Raw genomic sequence first — 25,418 nt, 5'->3', positions numbered from 1 at the left:
TAAGTGAAATTATGGGCAGAAAGACAAATTAAAATTCTAGCCTTTTATTTAATCAGATGGCTTATTCATCACAAAACCATTTGATGTTGCCAATTAGTTCAATGATTATTTCATTGACAAATTGGGGAAACTTAGGCAGGAAATGCCCACGAGAAACAGTGAGCAAGTATATTCATGCATAAAAAAATCAACTAATGAAAGGAAAGCCGTGCAATTTTTTAATTTTGTAAAGTTCGTGTGGGAGAGGTGAGAAATTATTGTTATCCTTCAATAATGACAAACCTCCTGGCATTGACAACTTAGATGGAAAGCTACGGAGGATGGTAGCTGACTCTATAGCCACTCTTATCTGTCATATTTTTAATCTGAGCCTAGAGGAAAGTCTTTGTCCTCAGGCCTGGAGGAAAGCCAGTAATTCCACTACCAAAGAGTGGTAAAGCGGCCTTTACTGGTTCAAACAGCAGACCTATAAGCTTGCTGCCCAGCTCTTAGCAAACTGTTGGGAAAAAGTGTGTTTGACCAAATATAATGCTATTTCTCTGTAAACAAATTAACAACATTCTTTCAGCATGCTTATAAAGGGCACTCAACATGTACTGCACTGACACAAATGACTGATGATTGATTGAAAGAAATTGATAATAAGATGATTGTGGGAGCTGTACTGTTAGATTTCAGTGCAGCCTTTGATATTATTGACCATAACCTGTTGTTGAAAAAACTTAAGTGCTATGGCTTTTCAACCTGTCATATCGTGCATTCAGAGCTATCCATCTAATAGAACTCAAAAGGGTTTTATTTAATGGAAGCTGCTCTAATGTCAAACATGTAAAGTGTGGTGTACCGCAGGGCAGCTCTCTAGGCCCTCTACTCTTTCTATTTTTTACCAATGACCGGACACTGGCATTAAACAAAGCATGTGTGTCCATGTATGCTGATGATTCAACCATATACGCATCAGCAACCACAGCTAATGAAGTCACTGAAATCCTTAACAAAGAGTTGCAGTCTGTTTTGGAATGGTTGGCCAGTAATAAACTGGTCCTGAACATCTCTAAAACTAAGAGCATTGTATTTGGTACAAATCATTCCTTAAGTGCTAGACCTCAGCTGAATCTGGTGATGAATGGTGTGGCTGTTGAACAAGTTGAGGAGACTAAATTACTTGGCGTTGCCTTAGATTGTAAACTGTCATGGTCAAAACATATAGATTCAATGGTTGCAAAGATGGGGAGAGGTCTAGCCGTAATAAAGAGATGCTCTGCTTTTTTGACACCACACTCCAAAAAGCAAGTTCTGCAGGCTCTAGTTTTGTCTAATCTTGGTTATTGTCCAGTCGTGTGGTCCAGTGCGGCAAGGAAAGATCTAGTTAAGCTGCAGCTGGCACAGAACAGAGCGGCATGTTTCGCTCTTAATTGTAATCAGAGGGCTGATATAAATACTATGCATGCCAGTCTCTCTTGGCTAAGAGTTGAGGAGAGTCTGACTGCATCACTTCTTCTTTCTGTAAGAAACATTAATGTGTTGTAAATCCCAAATTGTTTGCATAGTCAACTTACACAGAGCTCTGACACACACACTTATCCCACCAGACATGCCACCAGGGGTCTTTCATAGTCCCCAAATCCAGAACAAACTCAAGAAAATGTACAGTATTATATAGAGCCCTTATTGCATGGAATTTCCTTCCATCTCATATTGCTAAAATAAACAGCAAACCTGGTTTCAAAAAACATATAAAGCAACACCTCGCGGCACAAAGCCTCCCCCTATTTGACCTAGATAGTTGGTGTATGCATTGATATGTAGGCTACATGTGCCTTTTTTTCAAATGGATGTAGGTAGTTCTGTCCTTGAGCTGTTCTAATGATGTTCTGTATTATGTCATTCTGTATTATGTTTCATGTTTTGAGTGGACCCCAGGAAGAGTAGCTGCTGATGGGGATCCTAATAAAACACCAAATACTTCCGGCTTTGGTCTTTGTCATGGTAGCTAGCAACGTAGGTTATGCTGTATCTCCTCACAGTTCCAGACAGGGAAGGTCATGGGGAAAATTGAAAATAACAAAACAGCAGGGATCTAGACAGCCACAAACCCGGGACAATCCGCGGTCCCAGCCACAATGGCTAACCGTGTCGCGGGCTGCGTTCAAGAAAACCTCGCTAGCTTGATATGCAGATAGCTAGCTGCTAGGCTAGCTGCGACGCCAAATAGCTCCTCAGACCGGCCCTTGGTCAGCAGGATCACTGGAAAGAGACAAGCAGTCCCAGCAACTGCGTCGCATGATCCAAACTATGAAGCTAGATAGCTACAAAGAACTTTGGGGACAGTTTGCAAAGGCGCTATTACCACCACTGTTTTTTATTTACATTTTATTTTTATCCCTTTTTCTCCCCAATTCCGTGGTATCAAATTGGTAGTTACAGTCTTGTCCAATCGCTGCAACTCCCGTACGGACTCGGGAGAGGCGAAGGTCGAGAGCCGTGCGTCCTCCGAAACACAACCCAGCCGAGTTGCTTCTTGACACAATGCCCGCTTAGCCTAGAAGCCAGCCACACCAATGTGTCGGAGGAAACACAAGAGTTGCTAGAACGTGATGGTACAAGGACATCCCGGCCGGCCAAGCCTTCCCCTAACCCGGACGACGCTGGGTCAATAGTGCGCCGCCCCATGGGTCTCTATGGTCGCGGCCGGCTGCGACAGAGCCTGAACTCAAACCAGTATCTCTAGTGAAACAGCTAGCACGGCGAGGCAGTGCCTTAGACCACCGCGCCACTCGGGAGGCCCTATTACCACCAACATATAATATGGACACAACAGAAAACGGTCACATTATATAGATTAATTTACAACATCTAAATGAACAACAACCAGTGGAGGCTGGTGGGAGGAGCTATAGGAGGACAGGCTCATTGTAATAGCTGGAATGGAATCAATGGAACGAGTCAAATGTGGTTTCTATATGTTTGATACCGTTCCATTTATTTCATTCCAACCATTACAATGAGCCCGTCCTCCTATAGCTCACCCCACCAGCCTCCTCTGACGACAACCAATACAAATCTTGAATGAACGCATACAGTATGCTTTATATCCACAACACTATGCTCTTACCCAGGTCGGCGATGCAGCACTGGCCGTTCTTGTTGACGAGTATGTTTTTGCTTTTGAGGTCTCGGTGGGCGATGGCCGGCTTGCCCTGGGTGCCGAAGATCTCCACGTGGAGGTGTGCCAGGCCGCTGGCGATGGACAAAGCCATGCGCAGACAGCTGGCTGTGTCCAGGGTGCTCAGCTGCAGGTAGTCGTACAGGGAGCCCATCTCGTGGAAGTGTGTGATTAGCCACAGCTGTGTACTCGAGTTTCGGGAAGTCATGTCCGAAGCGATGAAGCCTGCAGCCAAGGACGCACACAGACCGACAGACACACACACACATTAGAGCGCAGGGAAAAGCTGGGAAAGGTATTTCTTCAAATTCAATATGACAGACATTTTTTCACTAAAAAATAAAAAACATTGCCAGACAGATGGGGCGAATCCTAACTCCCACAGGTCAAATGTTCACTTAGTCTTCCATTGACACCAATGCAGGACAAAAAAAACCATTCCACTTCGGTGGGAGTTTGGATTTGCCCATATAGACCAGCTCCTGTCAGACTGGGTTGCTTCGCCTAGAGCGTATCTGGAGGTACGTACCCAGGATGTTCTCATGCCTCAGCAGCACTGTGTTGTAGATCTCAGTCTCTCTGAACCAGGACTTCTCATCTCTGGAGGAGAAGATCTTCACGGCCACACTCTCCCCCTGCCACTGGCCTCGCCAAACCTCACCGTAGCGCCCCTTACCTATAAATGGGGAAACAGGGGAGAGATGAGGAAACAGCAGACATTCTCAAGTCCTGCATTCATAAATAATGTTTTCGAGCAGAAGTGCTGACCTAGGATCAGTTTTAGATCATCATTGCTAAAATGATATGGACAGGGGTGACCTGATCCCAGATCGGCACTTTGAGATGCTTTGGGAATACAGATCTGGCCTCAAATGACATTCATCAAATACAGTGGAAAAATATCAACCTGCCAAACTATGACAGGAATACCCCCAATATTCCCTCCCAACTCAAAAGTCAGATAATCTCTGTACATAGAGATTGTTTTGCTGATTGTATTGGTTTTATAAAAGGCAGTGTTACACAAAACTGCAGACCATTAGTTAATGGAACACACAGTACCTTTATTTTGGTCATCTTACTCAACTTGACTTTTTGCATGAACTACATCCCCATTTGACACGAAACCAAAAATGTTTGTTAAAAATATTTTTTGTTGGTAGTTACTTTGGCTATCTGGCCAGGTTTCAAACCGAGTTGTAAGAAAACTAAGAACACTTCCAAAAAAAATCTACTCAGAAAACTCCCGGGGTCAGGGAACAGCACGGGCTCTGTTTTGCAAAACAAATCTGTTCCAAAGGTTTCACTTTAAGATGTCTTAAAGGGGCATTTTACTCGAAAACCGTGTCGATGCATACAATGGACGCCCTGATCCTAAACGTACACCTCAGTTACTGAACAAAGAGAGAACAGACTGTATTGGATACTGACCCACACATTCGTTGAGTGTGATTTGTCGGGCGACGGTTCTCTGAACTAGGAAGGGGAGTCCGGAGCCGCTTCCCGACGTGCACGAATGATCCAGCAAATCCTGAGAGAAGGGGAGGGACAGACAATAAATGAACAGCATCCAGAGGGATCAGATCAGCCGGTAGTCCCTAGATGAAAAAGGTGTCCCAGCCCCGGACATAGCAGAGCATATGGGATTCATTGGAGTCTGATTGGAGAGGGAGTTGTTCATCTTGCGCCGTCTCTCGGTCTGGTTAGTGGCAACGCTGCAGAGACGTCGGTCTGTCAAATCAAATTTTATTTGTCACATGCTTCGTAAACAACAGGTGTAGACTAACAGTGAAATGCTTACTTACAGGCCCTTCCAAACAATTCAGAGGATATAAAAAAAATATTAAAAAAATAGTAACACAAGGAATAAATACAAAATGAGTAACAATAACTTGGATATATATATATATATAGATATATATATATATATATATATATATATATATATATATATATATATATATATATATAGATATATATATATATATATATATATATATATATATATATATATATATATATATATATATATATATATATATATATATATATATATATATATATATATATATATATATATATATACATACACACACGCACACGCACACGCGTGTACACGCGTATATACACACGGGGTACCAGTAGAGTCGATGTGCAGGGGTACGATGTAATTGATGTAGATATTTACATATAGGGAGGGATAAAGTTTAGGCAACAGGATAGATAGACAGTAGCAGCAGTGTATGTGGTTAGTCAAAAGAATTACTGCAAAAAAGGGTCAATGCGGATAGTCTGGGTAGCTATTTGGTTAACTATTAAGCAATCTTATGGCTTGGGGGTAAAAGCTGGTCAGGGTCCGGTTGGTTGGGTCTGTCTGTGTCTGGCCTCCCTGGAGCAGCAGAGGCTCCTCTGCTTGGTAAACAGCAGTCCCTGGTGATTAGTGAGCTGAGGGGGCTGATAGATGTGATGTAATCCCAGCCCTAGACTCCAAACAGGCACAATGCTGCTAAGCCTTTAATGTGCATCTTATCTCCAGGCTTCTGCAGGGCACCATGACTGACACAAGGGGGCAGTGTTTAGCAACTCCAAATTTGGCTGAGAAAAACACTAACAAGAAGAGAGGACTAAAATGGAAACATTAAAGAGATAGATACTTAATGCATAAAACAACAGCTGTGTGAAAGCAAGTAAAGGAAAGGAATGCTAAATGGAAGCTGTAAATCCAAATGAGAACTCATTTTGTTGTGAGTTTAACATCCCTGTTTGGTGGGAGGGCAGATCTGGGCTGTTCGGTGGAAGGGGGTAGGGGAGACAGGAGTGGGGGGAAATTCAGCCACAGCATTATCATAATCACCACAGACTTAGGCACCCAGGGCCTAGGGAGAGGGGGACCTGCATGTGTTTTAAGGAAATGTGTTTACATGTTTGACTGTCACCACTGTTCCTAATAACTTTCCTCTGGGTGCTGCCAAGCACTTTTTAATTACACTGAAACAAACATTCTGCGGCAGCATATTTTGGGTTTCCGTTGCCAAGTACTGTGATGGGTTTGGAAATAGCTTGAAATAGATCCAAAAATCAGCAATTCCTCTAGCACACCCCAGCCCAGTGTTTTCAGGGATACTGGTCAGTGGTCACGCTTTGCTGTAAACACTAGGCGTGTTTAGTGTTTTCCTTTAAGTTTTTAATTAAATTCATGGGATTTTCTTGGGGTGGGTAAATTGCTGAAGTTCATCAAACAAAACACTGATTACAGTTGCGAGCTCAAAGCATTCTTTCACTACAGTATGCAAAATTCTACAAAACGAGCAATTTTGTTGAAATCATGTGTAGGCTCAATTTGCTCTGGTAAAACAAGATGCCCATTTTCCATCCCAGTAGTAGAAGAAATACTTTCATTCCCAATTGAGAGGGCAGAAAATTAATCCCAGCACAGTTGATATAGGCCTACTACATGAACACCCAGGAACATGGAGTGCATGACTACCTAGCACGCACTCTAGTCTAGAGCACACAAAAATGCTCTTTGGGCTCAACATAATCACATAGCTTGAGAGTCCATAAATGTTTTCAGTGCTGTACTGTGTGGACTAACCACTCAAACCACAGCTCCCCACCCAGCCCATCCCAGACCTTGGCCCATATTTCTAAAGCCTCTCAGAGTAGAGTGCTGATCTAGGATCAGTTAACTTTTAGATCATAATGAAATTACATTATGGACAGGCAGGACCTGATCCTTGTAAAGCTCTCCTACTCTGAAATGTTGATAATATGGGCCCTGGTATGGTGCAGTATGATCATGTCCTACTCACCGCCAGTGTGCTATCCCCCACGTTGGAGGCTATGAGTCCGTCTATGGTGCCGTACTCCGCCTCCCGGGCCGTCAGCCTCTCCATCTGGTTCTGGTGTATCCGTCTGAACACCAGGATGGCGATGCCTGAGAGGACAATGAGCACGATGACCGGAGCCACGATGACGATGGCCAGTGTAGTCAAGCTGTAGTTGGGAAGGTCGCCTGCTACGAGGAGAAGAAAGAGGTTTAAGTTAATTTGAACATCTTGGTACATACAGTCAAACATTTGGACACAGCTGCTCGTTCTTGGGGTTTTCTTAATTTTTACTATTTTCTACATTGTTTTGATGTCTTCACTATTATTCTACAATGAAATACCACGGATGGAATCATGTAGTAACCAAAAGTGTTAAACAAATATATTTTACATGAGATTCTTCAAAGTAGCCACCCTTTGCCTTGATGACAACTTTGCACACTATTAGCATTCTCTCAACCAGCTTCATGAGGTTGTCACCTGGATTGCATTTCAGGCGTGCCTTGTAAATTTGTGGAATTTCTTTCATTCTTAATGTGCTTGAGCCAATCAGTTGCATTGTTACAAGGTATGGGTGGTGTACAGAAGACAGCCCTATTTGGTAAAAGACCAAGTCCATATTATGGCAAGAACAGCTCAAATAAGCAAAGAGAAACGACAGTCCATCACTTTAAGACATTTAGTTCAGTCAATCTGGAAAATTTCAAGAACTTTGAAAGATTCTTCAAGTGCAGATGCAAAAACCATTTCAGCGCTGTGATTAAACTAGTTCTCATAAGGACCGTCACAGGAAAGGAAGAACCAGAGTTAACTCTGCTGCAGAGGATAAGTTCATTAGAGTTACCAGCCTCAGAAATTGCAGCCCAAATAAATTCTTCAGAGTTCAAGTAACAGACATCTCAATATCAACTGTTCAGAGGAGACTGCGTGAATCAGGCCTTCATGGTCAAATTGCTGCAAAGAAACCACTACTAAAAGGACACCAATAAGATGAAGAGACTCGCTTGGGCCAAGAAACACGAGCAAATGGACATTTGGTGGAAATCTGTCCTTTGGTCTGATGAGTCCAAATTTGAGATTTTTGGTTTCAACCGCTGTGTCTTTGTGAGACGCAGAGTAGGTGAACAGAATCTCTGCATGTGTGGTTCCCACCGTGAAGCATGGAGGTGGTGGTGTTCGGGTGCTTTGCTGGTGACACTGTCAGTGATTTATTTAGAATTCAAGGCACACTTAACCAGCATGGCTCGTGTTTGTTATATTGTTCGATGTTCCGTTTATTATTAAACTCAAGACCTGCACTTGCTTTCCAACTCCCAGCGTTGTTACACTAATAGTTTACGAAAATGTTAAGCTACACGTTGCGTCAGCCTCATTGCGTAAAACAATTTTGTATTAATTTGGGATCTATCGCATTCCACAACTGTCCCAGACTATGTTTGGAATATTTATTTCTCGCACAGAATAAGTCAACTTTGATATTATGGGGGCTAGGACATTGACATAGGCTAGTGCTTTTGCTGTTCATTAGGCCTACACTTGCTTGCTGACAAAAAGTAAATGTGGACAGTTGTTCCATTATCTTCAATATGCACCTCGGAATTGGATAAGGACGCACGCAGTTACGTCCCCGATGTGTCGATCTTCACTTATAGCCTGTGAGAAAGACCCGATTACATGGATGGAGAGACATGTGAGTGAGAGGTGCTTCGGAGCACACAGCACTCAGGGAGAAGGGAATTATAATGATTATATTAAGCCCAAGGGCACAACACCATTGACAGCAGAAGGCATGGACTTTTTGGGGGTGCATTACGGCCTCACAAAGGTGATGTCGACGGGAAATTTGAGGCATTATCAAGTGCTTGTCAAATTGTAAATAAGAGACTGATGAAGTGTGTACAGCCTGCGCAAACTCACGTCTTTCAATTTATTAAAATCAAAACATATAGCCCAACGTTTTTAGAACAACTAAAGTTTCATTAATAACTAAATTCAGCATATAGGAGTCCCGATTTCCTTGTTAACCGCTCAAGACAAAATAGCCTTGTGCGCACTCCTTCAAATCGTTTGGAGAAAATATCCTTTATTTTATTCAGCTTTGTTCTATTGTATTCTTCATACTATAAAATTATGCTACAGAATTCTAAGAAAATCTTGTCTGCTAAATCAACTAGTGTAGGTCACAGCCATATAGCATAGCCAGAACAGTACCTAACATAAGGATAACTCCAAGTACGAATTTTGTTCTTCTGAAAAATACTACAGAAAGGTATGCGTTAGTGGCTTATGGAAGCCAGGAGATAATAAATGTGTTTGTTAATTAAGGGTCAATAATTTGATTGACAAATCACAGTCTCACAGAATTTTGTGACCGCCACAGCAGTGGAAACGTGTTCTCTGAAGTGCTGAATCACGCTTCACCTTCTGGCTGTCTGACTGACGAATCTGGGTTTGGCAGATACCAGGAGAATGCTACCTGCTCCAATGTATATAGTGCCAAATGTAAAGTTTGGAGGAGGACGAATAATGGTCTGCGGATGTTTATGGTTCGAGATAGCTCCAGTGAAGCGAAATCTTAACGCTAGGGCATACAATGACATTCTAGACGATTCTGTGTCCTGAACTTTGTGGCAACAGTTTGGGGAAGGCCCTTTCCTGCTTCAGCATGGCAATGCTCCTGTGCACAAAGCGAGGTCCATACAGAAATGGTTTGTTGAGATCGATGTGGAAGAACTCATTCCAACATCATTGTCATTAATATGAAATTGGTCCCCCATTTGCTGCTAAAACAGCCTCCGTTTCTGCACTCGGCAGTCCCGTTCTGTGTGCTTGTGGGGCCTACCACCAAGAGATTGAGCTGTTGTTGCTCCAAGACGTTTCCACTTCACAATAACAGCACTTACTTGACCGGGGAAGTTCTACCGTTGCAGAAATTTTACGAACTGACTTGTTGGAAAGGTGGAATCCTATGACGGTGCCATGTTAAGTCACTGAGCTCTTCAGTAAGGCTGAAACAGTGTTTGTCTATGGAGACTGCATGGCTGTGTGCCCGATTTTATACAATAGTCACAACGGATGTGGCTGAAATAGCCAAATCCACTAATTGGAAGTGGTGTCCACATACGTGTGTGTGTGTGTACACAGTTGAAGTCGGAAGTTACATACACCTTAGCCAAATACATTTAAACCCAGTTTCACAATTCCTGACATTTAATCCAAGTAAAAATCCCCCATCTTAAGTCAGTTAGGATCACCACTTTACTTGAAGAATGTAAAATGTCAGAATAATAGAGAGAATGATTTATTTCAGCTTTTATTTCTTTCATCACATTCCCAGTAGGTCAGAAGTTTACATACACTCAATTAGCATTTGGTAGCATTGCCTTTAAATTGTTTAACTTGGGTCAAACGTTTCAGGTAGCCTTCCACAAGCTTCCCACAATAAGTTGGGTGAATTTTGCCCCATTCCTCCTGACAGAGCTGGTGTAACTAAGTCAGGTTTGTAGGCCTCCTTGCTCGCACACGCTTTTTCAGTTCTGCCCAAAAATGGGATTAAGGTCAGAGCTTTGTGATGGCCCCTCCAATACCTTGACTTTGTTGTCCTTAAGCCATTTTGCCACAACTTTGGGAGTATGCTTGGGGTCATTGTCCATTTGGAAGACCCATTTGCGACCAAGCTTTAACTTCCTGACTGATGTCTTGAGATGTTGCTTCGATATATCCACATCATTTTCTTGCCTCATGATGCTATCTATTTTGTTTAGTGCACCAGTCCCTCCTGCAGCAAAGCACCCCCACAAAATGATGTTACCACCCCCGTGGTTCACGGTTGGGATGGTGTTATTCAGCTTGCAAGCTTCCCCCTTTTCCCTCCAAACATAACGATGGTCATAATGGCCAAACAGTTCTATTTTTGTTTCATCAGACCAGCTGACATTTCTCCAAAAAGTAGTCTTTGTCCCCATGTGCAGTTGCAAACTGTAGTCTTTTTTTAATGGAGGTTTTGCAGCAGTGGCTTCTTCCTTCCTGAGTGGCCTTTCAGGTTATGTCGATATAGGACTCGTTTTACTGTGGATATAGATACTTTCGTACCCGTTTCCTCTAGCATCTTCACAAGGTCCTTTGCTGTTGTTCTGGGATTGATTTGCACTTTTCGCACCGAAGTAAGTTCATCTCTAGGAGACAGAACTCCTTCCTGAGCGGTATGACAGCTGCGTGGTCCCATGGTGTTTATACTTGCATACTATTGTTTGAACAGATGAACATGGTACCTTCAGAAGTTTGGTGCTCCCAAGGATGAACCAGACTTGTGGAGGTCTCCAATTTTGTTTCTGAGGTCTTGGCTGATTTCTTTTGATTTTCCCATGATGTCAAGCAAAGAGGCACTGAGTTTGAAGGTAGGCCTTGAAATCCATCCACAGGTACACCCCCAATTGACTCAAACTATGTCAATTAGCCTATCAGAAGCTTCTAATGCCATAACAATTTTCTGGAATTTTCCAAGCTATTTAGAAGGCACAGTCAACTAAGTGTATGTAAACTTCTGACTAGAGGTCGACCAAGTTTTTATAACTATCGGAAATCGGTATTTTTGGGAGCCGATTTGCCGGATTTTTTGGTGTTGTTTTTACACCTTTATTTAACTAGGCAAGTCAGTTAAGAACACATTCTTATTTTCAATGACGGCCTAGGAACGTTCTGCCTCAAACGACAGATACTTAACCTTGTCAGCTCGGGGGATCCAATCTTGCAACCTTACAGTTAACTAGTCCAATGCTCTAACACCTGATTATATTGCACTCCACGAGGAGCCTGCCTGTTAGCGAATGCAGTAAGCTAAGGTAAGTTGCTAGCTAGCATTAAACTTATCTTACAAAAAAACAATCAATCAATGACTGTCATTGCTCCAAAGTGTACTTAACCATAAACATCAATGCCTTTCTTAAAATCAATACACAAGTATATATTTTTAAACCTACATATTAAGCTAAAAGAAATCCAGGTTAGCAGGCAATATTAACCAGGTGAAATGTGTCACTTCTCTTGCGTTCATTGCACGCAGAGTCAGGGTATATGCAACAGTTTGGGCCGCCTGGCTCTTTGCGAACTAATTTGCCAGAATTTTACGTAATTATGACAACATTGAAGGTTGTGCAATGTAACAGGAATATTTAGACTCATGGATGCCACCCGTTAGATAAAATACGGAACGGAATAAACGTTTTGTTTTCGAAGTGATAGTTTCTGAATTAGTCAAAAGGTATATGGTTTAGAGAGAAATAGTTGACGTGTAATAATTCCTGTAATAACTTGCGGCTGAATTTGAAAGGGGTTCCTTCGTTATTTTACCGTTCATGTCTTCCATAGAGAATGTCTTGATCTCTACCTTATTTGAATAAGGTCTGTGTTTCGTGCAGGCTTAAACCGCCTCGACGTTTTGATACCCGTGTAAATCTCACTAGGATAAAGTAATGCTTATCAACATATTTTTTTATCTTCACTTATATTTAGCCAATATGGATCAGAGTTACCTTGTCCTATGGATATCTACACAGTTATAAAATTGGCACGGTGATGTAAGCCTACACGAAACACACACCTTATTTTAAGTGAATCTAAAAATATCCTATGGAATAAATGAAGGAACCGCTTTTCAGATTTTGCTAGAAGGTGTGATGGGAATTAAGACTCGCACTTTGGTTGTCAATTCTTACTATGCCCATTATTAAAATAGGATTTCCTGCATATAGAAATTACAGTTTTGGTTTTCAACATTCATTACAGGTAACTTAAACTCTATTTTTATTCAAACAGTTGAGAGTATTTGTCTCCTAAGCAGATTCTTCAGTATCATTGTCACTTCAGAGCTGTGTGCGTGTGTGTATTTATGTATTATATATTTTTTTTATTAAAATCGGCCATTAAATCAGTATCGGCTTTTTTTGTCCTCCAATAATCGGTATCGGCGTTGAAAAATCATTATCGGTCGACCTCTACTTCTGACCCACTGGAATTGTGATACAGTGAATTATAAGTGAAATAACCTGTCTGTAAACAATTGTTGGAAAAATGACTTGTGTCATGCACAAAGTATATGTCCTAAACGTCTTACCAAAATTACAGTTTGTTAACAAGAAATTTGTAGAGCGGTTGAAAATTTTGTTTTAATGACTCCAACTTAAGTGTACGTACACTTCCGACTTTAACTGTATATGCAACAAAAGAAACGTCCTCTCACTGTGAACTGAGTTGATTTTCAGCAAACTTAACATGTGTAAATATTTGTATGAACCTAACAAGGTTCAAAAACGGAGACATAAACTGAACAATTTCCACAGACATGTGACTAACATAAATGGAACAATGTGTCTCTGAACAACGGGGGGGGTCAAAATCCAAATAGTGAGTATCTGGTGTGGCCACCAGCTGCATTAAGTACTGCAGTGCATCTCCTCCTCATGGACTGCACCAGATTTGCCAGTTCTTGCTGTGCGATGTTACCCCACTCTTCCACCGAGGCACTTGCAAGTTCCGGGACATTTCTGGGGGCGGGGGGGGGGGGGGGGGGGGGGTGGTCCTAGCTCTCACCCTCCAATCCAACAGGTCCCAGATGTGCTCAATGGGATTGAGATCCGGGCTCTTCGCTGGCCATGGCAGAACACTGACATTCCTGTCTTGCAGGAAATCATGCACAGAACGAGCAGTATGCCTGGTGCCATTGTCATGCTGGAGGGTCATGTCAGGATGAGCCTGCAGGAAGGGTAGCACATGAGGGAGGAGGATGTCTTCCCTGTAACGCACAGCTTTGAGATTGCCTACAATGACAACAAGCTCAGTCCGATGATGCTGCGACACACCGCCCCAGACCATGACGGACTCTCCACCTCCAAATCTATCCCGCTCCAGAGTACAGGCCTCGGTGTAACGCTCATTCCTTTGATGATAAACGTGAATCCGACCATCACCCCTGGTGAGACAAAACCTCGACTCGTCAGGGAAGAGCCCTTTTTGCCAGTCCTGTCTGGTCCAGCGACGGTGGGTTTGTGCCCATAGGCGACGTTGTTGCTGGTGATGTCTGCCTTACAACAGGCCTACAAGCTCTCAGTCCAGCCTCTCTCAGCCTATTGCGGACAGTCTGAGCACTGATGGAGGGATTGTGCGTTCCTGGTGTAACTCGGGCAGTAGTTGCCATCCTGTACCTGTCCCGCAGGTGTGATGTTCGGCTGTACCGATCCTGTGCAGGTGTTGTTACACATGGTCTGCCACTGCGAGGACGATCAGCTGTCCGTCCTGTCTCCGTGTAGCGCTGTCTTAGGCGTCTCACAGTACGGGCATTGCAATTTATTGCCCTGGCCACATCTGCAGTCCTCATGCCTCCTTGCAGCATGCCTAATGCACATTCACGCAGATGAGCAGGGACCCTGGGCATCTTTCTTTTGGTGTTTTTCAGAGTCAGTAGAAAGGCCTCGTTAGTGTCCTATGTTTTCATAACTGTGACCTTAATTGCCTACTGTCTGTAAGCCGTTAGTGTCTTAATGACCATTCCACAGGTGCATGTTCATTAATTGTTTATGGTCATAGAACAAGCATGGGAAACAGTGTTTAAACCCTTTACAATGACGATCTGTGAAGTTATTTGAAAAAGGGACATTTCTTTTTTTGCTGAGATATCTATCGTGGATACACACACACTTTTTACTGGGGATAGGAGAGTAGTCATTAAGGTTCATAGAACAGAGTTGGGTGACCACAGCTCTACATGGATTCAGTCTGTGTCCCAAATGGCACCCTATTCCCTATTAAACTAACCTTTGGGTCCTGGTCCAAAGGAGTGCACCACGTAGGGCAGTGTTTCCCAACCCCAGTCATCAAGTACCCCCCAAAAAGTACACATTTTTATTGTGGTCCCAGACAAGCACAGCTGACTCAACTTGTCAACTAATCATCAAGCCCTTGAGTTGAATGAGGTGCGTTTGTCCGGGGATAAAATGTATACTGTTGGGGGTACTTGTGGACCGGATGTGGGAACCACTGGCATAGGGAATAGGGTGCCAATTGGGACGCATCTCAATGTCCTCTGTTCTGCTTTGCCCTAGAGCTCTGTGTCAAACCACGCTGACAATCTCAGAGAGGACAGAGGAAGTAGACCGCGACTAAACAATATGAAAACGTCCGTCTCTTTTCTCAGACTCTCCCCTCCTCTGCTGTAGAGGTGCTCAGGGTGGAACTGCCACACAGACCCTGAAAAGCAATAGATGGCCGTGCAGCAAACGGCTATGGCAGACAATTTCACACACCCTGGCGTGGTGCCCTCGCGGGACAACGGCCAAGTGGATGGAATGACGCTCCCTCGGACCTTAAACGCGGGCAGAACTAACCGTTATAGACGGTTACAGACAGTCCTAATTGGAAACGAGGATTCCTAGAGTATTGTTTGCACTTGGCCTGACAATAAGGCTAAACTGGCAGAGCATCATGAATGAATGGGTAAGAAAACTATATCCCAAAGAAAAAAAATCACAGCGCCTCGTCAACACTGGTTTATCAATTGAGCACCTGCCCGTGAACCGTGTCAGTGAATCCATTAGAGACAGCAGATCACCGAGAGCATATGGCACAGAAATGTTTTCGTTTTCCTGGCATGAATAACCTTGGTTTGAATGCAAATGTGCATCACACAGACCTCTCATTAGAAAAGGGATGCATATAAATGAATGTGAGACATTGGTTGCGGGTCCCAAATGGCACCCTGTTCCCTATATAGTGCACTACTTAGGGAATATGGTTCCATTTGGGACGCAAGTGTATTTATTTACCTATGACAGGCAGCGCCACGGAGATATTCATGTTACACAGGTGGCCCTGGCAGCACTCCACGATCTGGTCGCGGGAGGGCGGCGTCTTGCAGGTCATCCTGCTCTGCTCGTACACCTTGAAGCAGCCCTTCTGGGAGACCAGGGCTCCGTCGCTGACCGTCAGACTGGAGAAGCAGTGCTGGCCTATACAGCGCCGCCCGGTGGCACACGAGCGCCCCTCGCACACACACTCGTGCTCGCCAGCAGACTTCACTTTATCCTCTATGCAGGTAACAGAAAGACAGCAGGGTGAGGTTGCCCCTAGACGGTGATCTTGGGTCAGTTTAGAATTTCCCCCACTAATGGTTAAGAATGGGGGAAGCGGATACGAGATCTGTACTTAGGGCAAGCTTCACCCAGGAGCAAGTTATTCCCCATACTAACATTTGCTTTCCTGTGTGTAAACCAAAAGAAACACTTTATAGCCTGCAAAAATATAATAATGATGATACCATGGACAGTCAGTCCTTGCATCCTATAGTGCTGTGAACATGAACTTGAGAGTGATAACATTGAGCCCCATCCCTCAGCTTTTTACCGAAACAGGGGCAGGGAGTACTCTGTTATTGTTTCAACTGCTGATTGCTGCTTTAATGCATATCTGTATCACTAACTAAATCTAGATGAATTATGAAACACAAAGTGAGATAGAGCTTCAATGAGGCCAAGATCATAAAAACAAGATGTGGTAATGATTTCAGTGAAAACAGGGTGGTGGGTTACCTTTGGCTGTTGCTTCCACAGTGATGTTCACGTTACACAGGTGCCCCTGGCAACACTTGACTATGCGGCTGGGAGAAGGAGGGGTGGCACAGGTGGCTCTCCCCTGGTCGTCATCCTGAAGGCAGCCCTTCTGGTGCACCACGAACCCGTCACTGATCTTGATAGAGGAGAAACACTGCCGGCCCGTACAGCGCTCTCCGCCATCACACGACCGCCCCTCACACACACACTCAATGTCTCGCAAGGCAGGCATCACTTCCTCATCTGTTAAAAATAAAAAGGGAGGTGGAGATTGGAGAAATCTACAAACGCGTGTAATTCTCAATCATTGAAGAGAATATAACAAATCTTCTGGTAGTTTTGTTGTTATTCACTCGTGTACCCAAACGGCCGTCACACAAATGGACACACTGAATATAAAATGTGTCATTAGCTAGATCTATGTGCAAAGTGGTGATGTGCTGCTTAGGTAGGTCGGTATCGGTAGTGGAGATGTTTATGAGTCAGCACATTGCTAGTGCTAAGCCTACGTTGAGGGCGGGATAAAAACATGAGCGTGATGAATCCAATGAGAATAAATGTGTCACCTCTCGCTGGTGTTGCCACTGTGACATTCATGTTGCAAAGGTCGCCATGGCAGCACTCCACCATCAGGTTATGGGATGGGGGGCTTTCGCAACTTATGGACTCCTCGCTCCGCCCCACAACGCACCCCTTCTGCTGGACGGAAATGGCGTTCTGGACAGAGAGGGCCGAGAAGCACTGCTGACCAAAACACCGGTCTCCTACGTCGCACGACGGCCCATCGCACGCACACTCGTAGTCGCTCACGCTCCCCTCATCTGCACAGGAAACACAGTCAGACACGGGACAGAACCGAAAAGGAAACACATTTAACCATCGATAATGGCATACAGTATACTATGTGGATGTTCGGCATTGTGAATATCATGGTCATATTGTGGTCATCTTAGTGCAGGAGCTTTGGTATATTCAACCTTCCTCATTTTCTTCTCTCTTTGACTTGAGAGATTTATCATTTAGCTGCTACACTAAAGTAGATGATGCAGAATAATAAGTATCCCCAGCCAGCCAGACAGACACAGTGAGAATTCCTCAGTTCTCAGTCTGAGAGCCTGTCACTGCAGTTGTTAAAAAATGCTGCAAGACAGCGGGGGGAGAGGGAGAGAGGCACAGGGACAGAATGAGAGCCAAAACATGCCCTTGACAGAAATATTTTAACTCACTACACATATTCGGAGCCGTGTACTTGGTAACTGGATGGGAAATGGTACTGAATGGGTGTAGTCTCCGAAGAGACACGCTAAATGTACCCCAATCGCTTTGTAAGTGAGAGTAGCCATGTTTTATTAAGGAGACGTGTCAAAAACTTACCTTTCACGCTGGAAGAGGGTAAAACCAGAAGTATGAAGACCAGGAAAAACATGTCGCCATCTAACATTGTAGACCTGGAAGACAGGGTAGAAGTTCCACCAAATCACTTTTGTATAGTGTGTTCGCTAAACATGGACCTGCCGGATAGCTTACAATCTATGTACTCAGAAGATTCCCTGACAAGACAAATACATTTATTTGCATCACACAGATAAATTGACAAGCAGCTTCTGTATAAATGCCTTTGTTATGTCCACTAAAATTAATTCAAGCCAATGGTGTGACAGTATAAGAGGAAAGAAAGAGATGAAAGTTAAAGGATTTAGATCTAAAGAGCACCATGACAAAGGGGAATTTTACGGCGAGAAAAAAAGACCTTTCCTTGTTTTCTGTAAAGAGTCAACACCAAGTTTAAAATGTTCAAGTAAAGTGGGTCTCATGCCTTCCTGTTGTCCTGGCAACAAGGCATTGAGTGGCAAGCAATTGGGCGACTAGTGCTCTCCTATTGGCTGAGCTGTACTGGGAGAGAGAGACAACCTACTTGGCAGCGAGTGGAGCAGACAGACGCAGGAGGAGAACGAGGAGGAGGACGAGATGATCACAGCAGGGAGCCCAAATAGAAACATTTCAAATGAAGAGGCTGCCTCTAACCATTCAATATTGCATGTATCTTTAGGCACAGCGACATAAAATGTACATTTACGTCCGTTTGACTTCGGCTGTGATCTGTCTGACTGATTCAAACAGAGCCCACCACACTCTAGAGCAACACATCCACACCCCATAAAAATTAGGATGCATGTTTTCCAAACTATTCCTGTACCAAATCCACATTGATAAGATTTGATGATTGTTGCCGTTGGCCAAAAACTCCCTACAATTCCGCCACCTATTCCCCATGCAGCGTGTTTATGACATACTAAGCCAGGGCAGACCGTTATCTTGGCAGTGTTTGTGTCTGCCCACTGATAAATACCCCAGTGTTTCCCCCAAAGCCTTTGTGCCTGCTCCCAGACATAAATGATTAAGCACGTAATGTTAGCATTACCCCAACGGCGTCTGTATGGCCCCGCTCACACACAGACCACATGTTGCTCCTTTTAATCAGAGCACAAAACAGAGGCTGCCACTGAAAGATAATCATGGGCTCTGTGCAGAGCAGAGCGGGGGTAGGAGGACCGAGGGGGGCACCCAGGGGACGCACAAGTATGGCCAGGGGGCAACGAGAGGGCAGAGGGACAATGCAGCCACAAAGTCCAAATTGGCTACAAAAAGGTAAGGTTAGGGTTAGGCATGAGGTTAGCAGTGTGGTTAAGATTAGGTTTAGGTTTAAAATCAGATTAAGAAGAAAAGTGGTATAAATGGTCGGGCTTTAGCCATAATGACTTTGTGGCTGTGTTAACTAGTGACAACCAGGTAGGGGAGGGCACTGAGGAGGAAAGGAGGGGGAGCAGGTGAATATTGTGCCACCCAAAAATGAGCACAGGGTACAGACAGGTAAAGGAGTATTTATACCCAATGGAAAAGCATAATTTGTAGTGCAGTGATGCAATGCCGTTTTTCGTCACTAAAAGGGGCAGCTCCTTGTACTACTCCCAGAAATTCCTACATACTCCCGTGCCACATGAAAATTGTAATGTGCCTGATTATTCCTTGCGCAGCCGTGGGTGCAGTGTTGTGTAGGCAATGAAGTGTTTTGTTTTTTTACCACCAACTCGCTTGGTTCCTTGACCCCTTGACTTTTTCCACATCTTGTTACGTTACAGCCTTATTCTCAAATAGATTACCTTTTATGCATCTACAAACAATACTCCATAATGACAAAGAGAAAACAGGTTGACATTTTTGCAAATGTATAAAAATAAAAAATTCCTTATTTACATAAATATTCAGACCCTTTGCTATGAGACTCGAAATAGAGCTCAGGTGCATCCTGTTTCCATTGATCATCCTTGAGATGTTTACACAACGTGGATTCTACCTGTGGTAAATTTCAGTTAATTGGACATGATTTGGAAAGGCACATACCTGTCTATAAGGTCCCACAGTTGACAGTGCATGTCAGAGCAAAAACCAAGCCATGAGGTCGAAGGACTTATCCGTAGAGCTCCGAGACATGATTGTGTTGAGGCACAGATCTGGGGAAGGGTACGAAAACATTTCTGCAGCATTGAAGGTCCCCAGAACAGGATGGATCATTCTTAAATGGAAGAAGTTTGAAACCACCAAGATGTGACGCTTGAGTGCCAAGCGTCACATCTGCAGAAAACCTGGCACCATCCCGACGGTGAAGCATGGTGGTGGCAGCATCATACTGTGCCGATGTTTTTCAGCGGCAGGTAATGGGAGACCAGTCAGGATCGAGGCAAAGATGAAAGAAGCAAAGTACAGAGAGATCCTTGATGAAAACCTGCTCAGGACCTCAGACTGGGGCAACAGTTCACCTTCCAACAGGACAACAACCCTAAGCACACAGCCAAGACAGCACAGAAGCGGCTTAGGGACAAGTCTCTGAATGTCCTGGAGCGGCCCAGCCAAAGCCCGGACTTGAACCCGATCGAACATCTCTGGAGAGACCTGAAAAAAGCTATGCCAAGCTTGTAGAATCATAACCAATAAGACTCAAGGCTGTAATCACTGCCAAAAGGTGCTTCAAAGAAATGTGTATTTTTAAACAGTTGCAAAAATGTCAACAAAACACGTGATTTTGCTTTGTCATTATGGGGTATTGTGTGTAGATTGGGGGGGGGGGGGGGGGGGGGGGACAATTTAGAATAAGGCTTCTAATAATTTCTAATAATTTTAGAATAAGGCTGTAACAAAATGTGGGGAAAGTCAAGGGGTCTGAATACTTTCCGAATGCTTCAAAATAGTCTATTTTGCATTGATAACCAAATATAATCTCAGCGACAATAAACCAAACAATGTAGCCTTATTAATCCCCGCAAAAAAAGTATTTTGTTTAGAAGTAATAACTAGTGATTCCAGGCTATTTTGGTAAAAAAAAAAAAAAAAAAAGCGAGCCATGTGCTTTTTCCCTATGACAAAAACATGACCTTTTTTGCTGATATGTGAATGAATACATTCAAGCATCATATTAAAAACTGTGATAATGGTCTAGGTTACACCAGCAAGTATAATATTTATCGGATTATAAATCGGATTATTTCACATGGAGACGTGGGAAGCTAATCAACTTCAAAAATCACTTCAAGATTGCTATCTTGATTTAGCTTGCCATTGAATAAGCAGCCCATTTTGCATTGATAACCAAATAAAATCCAGACAACATCGTAGCCTTATTAGAATCCTCCAACAAGGTATTTTGTTTAGAAGGGATTACTATGTGATTCTATGCTATTTTGTAAAAACAGCTGTAGTCGCTTTTCTTTTTTCTCCTCCATGACTAAAAATGATATTCTATTTTTAGCTGATATGGGAATGAATACATTGAAGTAGCATATCAAATTGGGATAATGTTTTATGTTACACTGACAAGTATACACATATTTGCCAGGGCATATTTTACGCAACTATACATCAGATTATTCACATGGAAACATGGGAAGCTAAAAAGGCTAGCTAGCTAAACTTGTATCGGCCTTAAGCGAGGACAATGGGGGGGGGGGGTCCCAAAATCCAGGTTGGAAGATTCTAAATTTCCTCCTTATTCAATCCAAACTTTGTCACATTCGCCAAATACAACAGGTGTAGACTTCACCGTGAAATGCCTATTTACAAGCACTTAACTACTCTTGAACTGCACTGTTGGTTAAGAAAATATTTACCACGTAGACTAAAATAAAATAATAAAAAAGTAAGACAATAAGAACAACAATAATGAGGTTATATACAGGGGGCACCGGTACAGAGTCAGTGTGTGGTGGTACAGGTTATTTGAGGTAATTTGTATATGTAGGTGGGGGAGAAGTGACTATGCATAGATAATAAACAGCGAGTTGCAGCAGTGTACAAAAGGGATGTGGGAAATCGCCACCGGCGATTGTATTAATTGTTCAGCAGTCTTATGGCTTGGGGGTGGAAGCTGTTGAGGAGCCTCTTGGTCCTAGTCTTGGCGATCCGGTACCGCTTGCCGTTCGGTAGCAGAGAAAACAGTCTATAACTTGGGTGACTGGAGTCTGACAATTTTATGGGCTTTCCTCTGACACCACCTATTATACAGGTCCTGCATGGCAGGAATCTTGGCCCTAGTGATGTACTGGGCCGTTCGCACTACCCTCTGTAGTGCCTTACGGTCAGATGCCAGGCAGTTGCCATACCAGGCAGTGATGCAGCCGGTCAGGATGATCTCGATGGTGCAGATGTAGAACCTTTTGATGATCTGGGGACACATGCCAAATCGTTGCAGTCTCCTGAGGTGGAAAAGGTTGTGTCGTGCCATCTTCATGACCGTCTTGGTATGTTTGGACTAGAGGTCGACCGGTTATGGGTTTTCAACGTCGATACCGATTGGAGAACCAAAAAAAGCCGATGCCGATCAAAATCGGCCGATTTTTTAAAATGTATTTGTAATAATGACATTTACAACAATACTGAATGAACACTTATTTTAACTTAATATAATACATCAATAAAATCAATTTAGCCTCAAATAAATAATGAAACATGTTCAATTTGGTTTAAATAATGCCAAATCAAAGTGTTGGAGAAGAAAGTAATGTGCCATGTAAAAAAGCTAATGTTTAAGTTCCTTGCTCAGAACACGAGAACATATGAAAACTGGTGGTTCCTTTTAACATGAGTCGTCAATATTCCCAGGTAAGAAGTTTTAGGTTGTAGTTATTATAGGAATTATACGACTATTTCTCTCTATGCCATTTGTATTTCATATACCTTTGACTATTGGATGTTCTTATAGGCACTTTAGTATTGCCAGTGTAACAGTATAGCTTCTGTCCCTCTCCTCGCCCCTACCGGGGATCGAACCAGGAACACATCGACACAAGTCACCCTCGAAGCATCGTTACCCATCGCTCCACAAAAGCCGCGGCCCTTGCAGAGCAAGGGGAACAACTACTCCAAATCTAATAGCGAGTGACGTCACCAAATGAAACGCTATTAGCACGCACCCCGCTAACTAGCTAGCCATTTCACGTCGGTTACACCAGCCTAATCTCGGGAGTTGATAGGCTTGAAGTCAAAACAGCTCAATGCTTGTAGCATTGCGAAGAGATGCTGGCAAAATGCACGAAAGTGCTGTTTGAATGCTTACGAGCCTGCTGCTGCCTACCATCGCTCAGTCAGACTGCTCTATCAAATCATAAACTTATTCTTTCAGTGAAATACGGAACCGTTCCGTATTTTATCTAACGGGTGGCATCCATACATCCATCCATACGACTTACAAGTACATACATTCATACTGGCCCCCCGTGGGAATCGAACCCACAACCCTGGCGTTGCAAGCGCCATGCTCTACCAACTGAGCCACACGGGGCCTGCTAACCTGGATTTCTTTTAGCTAAATATGCAGGTTTAAAAATATATACTTCTGTGTATTGATTTGAAGAGAAGCATTGATGTTTATGGTTAGGTACAGTCGTGCAACGATTGTGCTTTTTTCGCAAATGCGCTTTTGTTAAATCATCCCCCGTTTGACGAAGTTGGCTGTCTTTGTTAGGAAGAAATAGTCTTCACACAGTTTGCAACGAGCCAGGCGGCCCAAACTGCTGCATATACCCTGACTCTGTTGCAAGAGAAGTGACACAATTACACAAGTTAAAATAAATTCATGTTAGCAGGCAATATTAACTAAATATGCAGGTTTAAAAATATATACTTGTGTATTGATTTTAAGAAAGGCATTGATGTTTATGGTTAGGTACACGTTGGAGCAATGACAGTCCTTTTTTGCAAATGCGCGAATGGTTTTTTATAAAGATAAGTTTAATGCTAGCTAGCAACTTACCTTGGCTTCTTACTGCAATCGCGTAACAGGCAGGCTCCTCGTGGAGTGCAATGTAAGGCAGGTGGTTAGAACGTTGGACTAGTTAACCGTAAGGTTGCAAGATTGAATCCCCGAGCTGACAAAGTAAAAATCTGTCGTTCTGCCCCTGAACAAGGCAGTTAACCCACCGTTCCTAGGCCGACATTGAAAATAAGAATGTGTTCTTAAAGTCCAATACAGCTAATGAAAGACACAGATCTTGTGAATCCAGCCAACATGTCCGATTTTTAAAATGTTTTACAGGGAAGACACAATATGTAAAGATGTAAATCTATTAGCTAAACACATTAGCATAATCCACCATCTTTTCTTTGTCCACCAACACCAGTAGCTATCACCAATTCGGCTAAACTAAGATATTGATAGCCACTAACCAAGAAAAAACCTCCTCAGATGACAGTCTGATAACATATTTATGGTATAGGATAGGTTTTGTTAGAAAAATGTGCATATTTCAGGTAGATGTCATAGTTTACAATTGCACCCACCGTCACAAATGGACTAGAATAATTACAATGAGCAACGTGTTTACCTAACTACTAATCATCAAACATTTCGTAAAAATACACAGCATACACTAATCGAAAGACACAGATCCTGTGAATACAGACAATATTTCAGATTTTCTAAGTGTCTTACAGCGAAAACACAATAAATCGTTATATTAGCATAGCACATGTGCAAACATTACCCCAGCATTGATTCTAGCAAAAGAGAGCGATAACGTAAACATTGCCAAAATATATTAATTTTTTCACTAACCTTCTCAGAATTCTTCAGATGACACTCCTGTAACATCACATTACAACATACATATACAGTTTGTTCGAAAATGTGCATATTTAGCCACCAAAATCATGGTTAGACAATGAGAAAAGTAGCCCAGCTGGTCAGAAAATGTCGTGCGCCATATTAGACAGTGATCTAGTCGTATACATAAATACTCATAAACGTGACTAAAAAATATAGGGTGGACAGCGATTGATAGACAATTTAATTCTTAATACAATCGCGGAATTACATTTTTTAAATTATCCTTACTTTTCAATACAGTTTGCGCCAAGCGAAGCTACGTCAAAAAAGATGGCGTCCTAAGCCACTAACATTTTTTGACAGAAACACGATTTATCATAACAAATTGTTCCTACTTTGAGCTGTTCTTCCATCAGAATCTTGGTCAAAGAATCCTTTCTTGGGTCTAATCGTCTTTTGGTCGAAAGCTGTCCTCTTGCCATGTAGAAATGCACATTGCGTTCGGCATGAATTGGAACGGTGCCCAGAGATTCACAGTGGCTCAGAAATAAATGTCCCAAAATCGCACTAAATGGATATAAATTGCTATAAAACGCTTTAAATTAACTACCTTATGATGTTTTTAACTCCTTTAACGAGTAAAAATATGACCGGAGAAATATAACTGGCTACACTAATGCTTGGAAAAACAGTAGGTCGGTGTCCTCCGCGCGCCTGACGCACCTAGA

The 25,418-nt window shown here is 43.0% G+C and overlaps 1 protein-coding gene and 1 non-coding gene across 4 annotated transcripts in view; both read right to left on the bottom strand.

The window, feature by feature from the left end:
- Nucleotides 1-25,418, bottom strand: part of LOC129821330 (activin receptor type-1-like) — a 41,432-nt gene that overhangs the window by 5,575 nt on the left and 10,439 nt on the right. For 2 of the 3 annotated variants that reach the window (XM_055878900.1, XM_055878901.1), the window contains exons 2-9: nucleotides 17,970-18,043; nucleotides 17,162-17,416; nucleotides 16,575-16,838; nucleotides 15,813-16,073; nucleotides 6,979-7,184; nucleotides 4,598-4,697; nucleotides 3,696-3,842; nucleotides 3,116-3,391 (exon numbers count right to left, since the gene is read on the bottom strand). In XM_055878900.1, the coding sequence (XP_055734875.1) occupies nucleotides 3,116-3,391; nucleotides 3,696-3,842; nucleotides 4,598-4,697; nucleotides 6,979-7,184; nucleotides 15,813-16,073; nucleotides 16,575-16,838; nucleotides 17,162-17,416; nucleotides 17,970-18,036 (1,576 nt within the window). In that variant the 5' untranslated portion in view covers nucleotides 18,037-18,043. The remainder of the gene's footprint in view (nucleotides 1-3,115; nucleotides 3,392-3,695; nucleotides 3,843-4,597; nucleotides 4,698-6,978; nucleotides 7,185-15,812; nucleotides 16,074-16,574; nucleotides 16,839-17,161; nucleotides 17,417-17,969; nucleotides 18,044-25,418) is intronic. The other variant, XM_055878902.1, reaches the window with a different exon arrangement.
- trnaa-ugc (transfer RNA alanine (anticodon UGC)) lies at nucleotides 23,354-23,429 on the bottom strand. The gene has a single exon. It is a non-coding gene; the product is annotated as a tRNA-Ala (tRNA).

This window comes from Salvelinus fontinalis, chromosome 23 (genome assembly GCF_029448725.1).
Source record: "Salvelinus fontinalis isolate EN_2023a chromosome 23, ASM2944872v1, whole genome shotgun sequence".
NCBI classification, from domain to species: Eukaryota; Metazoa; Chordata; class Actinopteri; order Salmoniformes; family Salmonidae; genus Salvelinus; species Salvelinus fontinalis.
Note: the sequence above shows the minus strand (reverse complement) of the source record. Positions and strands in the feature narration are given on the sequence as shown.